Here is a 5,321-nt window from a genome sequence, read left to right on the forward strand (position 1 = left end):
GTGGTGACCTAAGACCTTAGTCCTTATATTTGTCAGTTACATATCTTTGCCTAAAATATAAACTGTGGTGACCTAAGACGTTAGACCTTATATTTGTCAGTTACATATCTTTGCCTAAAATATAAACTGTGGTGACCCAAGACCTTAGACCTTATATTTGTCAGTTATATATCTTTACCTGAATTACTGATATGTTATACGTACTATGGATTCATCTTCTTTCGTGGTTTTATCAAATTGGGTTTAAAATCGTATTTCGTGGATATTTGATGTCGTTGTCTTGCAAAAGTCTGCATACAAGCCAATATAGAATTCCTGCAGCATACATAACGTTTGTGGTTCATACAAACCCACCACGAAATAAACGAAAATGAGTATACCACGAATATGAATTAATCCACAGCTGTAGGATTTTCAGTACTGGAAAATCTTTACGACTATAAAAACATGTATTTCAATTGCTATATGATATATTCGACACCCAATTTTTCGAGGATTTCGTGGGTACAGGGGAGCCAAGAATTCAAATATTCAACAAATTATCAATTTTCTGAAGGAATGTATGCAAAATTTTTCTAAACCACGAAATTAAATATCCACGAATATGTAAGTTTTACTCAAATGACGAAAATTGGAACCCACGAAAATAAATGAATCCATAGTATGTATAATTGATAAAAATGTATAACTGTGCATTTAATTGGTACCGTTAATTCTATTAATACCACCGAGTTAATATACCTCTTCTGTCTGACTGCTACTTCCCGAGGTGAGGATCCAAAATTCCAAAAAAGTTCGTATCACTTCACAAATGTTATTTGATATGGTTTTAAGGGTAGATTGTAGGTAATAACTTTATAAATCATATTGATAACGGTTTATAGTGTTCTTTTTATTTGTCTTATATGTTTTTAACCTTTACTGTTTTGTCTATTGTCGGAAACACCCTTTTGACGTTGTACGATATTTATGCATCTAGCCATTGTGACATTGTGCCGAGTTTTTTTTTATTCTTGTCTTTCAGTTTAGTCTATATGCGTCTATCGAGTAAATACCGAGAACGGAATTTAGGAATGTATACCATTGTGTTTGGCTTTGATGACATAATTGTTTGTTGTTTAGTAATTAAGATTATAACACAATGTTGAATGAGATGAATAGTTGTCTCATTGGCACTCACACCATATTTTCCTATAGCTTTAAAGACAACAATACAATAGCGCTGTTGAAAACAGATGATGTCAGCATCCTAAATAATAAAAAAAGTTTGGTAACTATGTTGAATGCATGTATCCCTTCGAAGTAGAAATAGAGTACACACATGATTCAATAAATATAAAAAAAGAAGATGTGGTATGATTGCCAATGAGACAACTATCCACAAAGACCAAAATGACACAAACATAAACAACTATGGGTAACCGTACTGCCTTCAACAATGAGCAAAGCCCACACCGCATAGTCAGCTATAAAAGGCCCCGATAAGACAATGTAAAACAATTCAAACGAGAAAACTAACGGCCTTATTTATGTAAAAAAATAAAGTCTACCTTATATCCTAAATTACAATGAGGATTGATTGAGAACAAAACATTACGACAAAGTTTAACTCATAAAGTTTGATCTATCTACTTTGTGATTCACTATAAACGGATCTGTTACATAAAAAGTTCATTATGACCGCAAGGAATATCACTAGAATCCAGAATACTTCAACTCATAAAGTTTTGCCTTTTTAGTGTCTGGACTTCTGTCGGCACTTACACATCCAATATAGATAGTTCCTGATGTAGACAGAGCAAGGGAGTATGGACCTAAGATCCCCATGTCACGGAGATTGAAGTAAGTAATAATTTGTCCTTGATCACTCAGTATGCGTAATGAATGATTTTCCATATCAGTAATAACAGTAGTATCTGATTGCGTTGTTAGTATACCTACAGGCCTAAATGGATCCTTCTTAGTGTTTACACCAGGGTGGCCATTGTAAATCAAAAGAATGTCTCCTTCGGGTGATAACACTACCACTCTACCTCTGTGATCAGTATCTAAATGGTCCACTACAAATATATTACCATTACTGGTAACTGATATACATCTAGGGTAGGTGAATATCCGTTTGTTATAATGTTTGTCATGTTCATATTCCTGTAGGTGTTTTCCTTCCTGGTCCATTACCACCACTACACGTCTTCCTGAGACAGGAAATGCCTTACCGCCAGACCAGGCTCCTATGATGACTCTGTGATCACTGGTCACATAGATACAGGTTGGTTTCAAAGGATTTATATCATAAATTGAATCTGTTATTTTCCCTGTCATTGCATTCATTAGTTCTAATTTAGTCTCACCTTTTGTTTTAATAAGAATATTATTTGAATGAGTGGTTGCTATTCCATATATTTTAGTGCTCAAACTTGTTATTACTTCAGTTATATTCTTCTTAAGTTCGACATGTTGTAACGTTGATCTTTCATTGTCTCCAATCCACATAGAACCATCAGAACATACTGCTATGAGGTGAATATGTTTAAGATCTGTTGTATAACTTTTGACTATTTCTATCTTGACATTTTTCTGTTTTGGCTTCAACTCTACTTTGCCTTTATTAAAGTCTTCTTCTTCAATTAACTCATGTCCATTATGATCTTTAGTGATACACATCGGACAGATAAGCTGATTACACGTATTACAGAATAGACAGCAAGCCTGTTCTAAATGTTCGTTACACTTGAAATTACTAAATATAATTGTGTCTTCCTGTTTGCCTATGTCCTTTATGTTTAGTATTATATGGTCTTAAGAAATCAACATATGGACTCCGTCCTTACACTTGTCACACATGAGCGATTCACATGTAATACATTTCCATTTAATCTTATTTCCACCTTCACATAACTGACACCCAACTGGAATCTGTCCTTTTTGTATAGAACTTGCAAACGCCATTTTAAAATTTAAAGATGTCTGACTTTATTACTAAGTTGTATCTACATTAAAAATCTTCTGATTTTAAATTTACTGTATTGACAGGATTAAGTTGACCTCATCACTGGTATTTAAATTTTATCTATGTAGGGTAAATACACACTTTCAGATCAGTCAGGAATATGACAGTTCTTGTCCATTCGATTTTGTTACGTTTTGTTATTTGATTTTGCCATGTGATTATGGACTTTCCAAATTGATTTTCCTCTGAGTTTAGTATTTTTGTGATTTTTCTTTTTACGTTTAAATTGAAATATTTTCTTTAGAGATTGTAAATCAATGAAAAATAGTTCCTCATGAAAACATCTATGGTTTAATGAAATAAAGCATTAAAGGCTGTTAAAGTAATTGCTGTCTAGTTGATGTTTTCGTGACATTGTTAACAACACGTAAAAGAATTAAACTGACTGGAGTTTGTATTGTCTAAGAGAAGTAACATTGTATCAATAAAAGACTTAAAACATTGTTAACGTCTGTGTCATTTGGTCTCTTATGGAGAATTGTCTCATTGGCAATCATACCCCATCTTCTTTTTTAAAATCATCACTATTTTTTACAATATTTTACATTTTCCAAAGGGGGACGACACGTGTAACCGGGTCATGTTGAAGGTAAATATATTTGCGAAAAATGTAAAACTCCAAAAGCAATTAACATAGAGTATTCCCTTAAAGAGTGTGCCCTGTAACAAGTCAGGAAAATTGCCATTGTTACATTATAGTTCGTTTCTGTGTGTGTTACGTTTCGGTGGTGTGTCTCTGTTATGTCGTAGTTCTCTTATACTTGATACGTTTCCCTCAGTTTCAGTTTGTAACCCGGATTTAATTTTTTTCTATCGATTTATGAATTTTGAACAGCGGTATACTACTGTTGCCTTTATTCATCACTGGGCAATAATTCACATAACAATCGATACACCTGGCTTCATTCTTTTTATTGCTTCAACTCTAATTCAAATGATCTAATCATTGGTTTAAATTTGACCGTTAAGTTGAAGAATTCAACTTACGGACGAGAATGTTCCTCTGAACTTTTTTTTTTAATTAAGAATTATTTATTCATTCATATCGATTAAAGCCTTTGATGAAGACATCGGCTTCTGAATTTTTTTATGAACTGGCTTACGGTTGATCCTTTAAGACTTTCATAACTAAGACCAAGTTTTTTTTTAATTTGTTGGTCTCTTAGTCGGAAAAAAGACAAAAGAAAATCTTACAAGACATGCATATGATTAAAACAAATAAATATTTTAGCTAGTTAACAATATTTGCTATAGTAGTCTTAGCATCGTCATATAATTTAAAAAAAAGGAATATCACGGACAAAACGAAATACGATCGTCATTTCACGAACACGTTAAACATTTTGCTATTCATCAACGTTCAAGAAAACTGGTTAATCGTGCACTAGAAAGACGAGGTTCTCGGTTTTATCATTTGTCATGCATTTCCCGTTTTTATATTCAAATAAACGAGCTTTTTAAATATATATAAGAAGAAAATTCCAAATTTTGTATCAATATCTTTTACTCTTAACATGGCGTCATTAACGTTTGGACAGATCCATTTCATCTTAAAAAAATGATAAATGATAAGAGACTTTCCGTTTTAAATTTCCCTTAGAGTTTGGATGTTTGTTATTTTACTTCTTGTAAAAGATGTTACTGTTGTAATATTACGAGGATATCGGGTTCATCATTTTTCATACATTTCCCGTTTTTGTATTCAAATAAACGAGCTTTTTTGATATATGAAAGAAGAAAGTTCCAAATTTTGTATCAATATCTATAACTCTTAAAACGGCGTCTTTCACGTTTTGACACATTCATTTCATCTATAAAATGATAAATGATCAGGGACTCTCCGTTTTAAATTTCACGCAGATGTTACTGTTGTAATATTACGAGGATATCGGTTTCATAATTTGTCATGCATTTCCTGTTTTTATATGCAAAAGCATTTTTCAATCAATGAAACAAGAGTATCTCTAATTTTGTATCAAAATGACTTCCTCTTAACTCGGCGTCTTTCACGTCTTGAAGGATCCATTTCGTCAAAAAAATTATAAATCAAAAAGGACCATCTGTTTTAAAAGATTCCCTGGATGTTGGATTTTTGTTATTTCACTTTTTTTAAAGGACGTAACTGTTGTAAGATATCTTGGTTTTGACTGATTAAGAAGCCTTAACATTTAATAAAACAGTCAATACCGAGTGACATTCAAGTGTCCACGCATTGTTGTAAATAAAACGGAATGTGACGCAACTGTCGTACAAGTGAGAGGTTTAGCGCTGTAAAACCATGTTCAATCCACCATTTTCTACTTTTAAAAAT

The 5,321-nt window shown here is 32.6% G+C and overlaps 1 protein-coding gene across 1 annotated transcript; it reads right to left on the reverse strand.

Moving 5' to 3' along the window:
• Positions 1-1,695: 1,695 nt before the first annotated feature.
• Positions 1,696-2,971, reverse strand: LOC134693538 (uncharacterized). Its single transcript, XM_063554376.1, has one exon. It carries the CDS (start codon positions 2,662-2,664, stop codon positions 1,696-1,698), a length of 969 nt encoding a protein of 322 aa, XP_063410446.1. The 5' UTR covers positions 2,665-2,971.
• Between the last annotated feature and the right edge of the window lie 2,350 nt (positions 2,972-5,321).

Source organism: Mytilus trossulus, chromosome 12 (genome assembly GCF_036588685.1).
Source record: "Mytilus trossulus isolate FHL-02 chromosome 12, PNRI_Mtr1.1.1.hap1, whole genome shotgun sequence".
NCBI lineage: Eukaryota > Metazoa > Mollusca > Bivalvia > Mytilida > Mytilidae > Mytilus > Mytilus trossulus.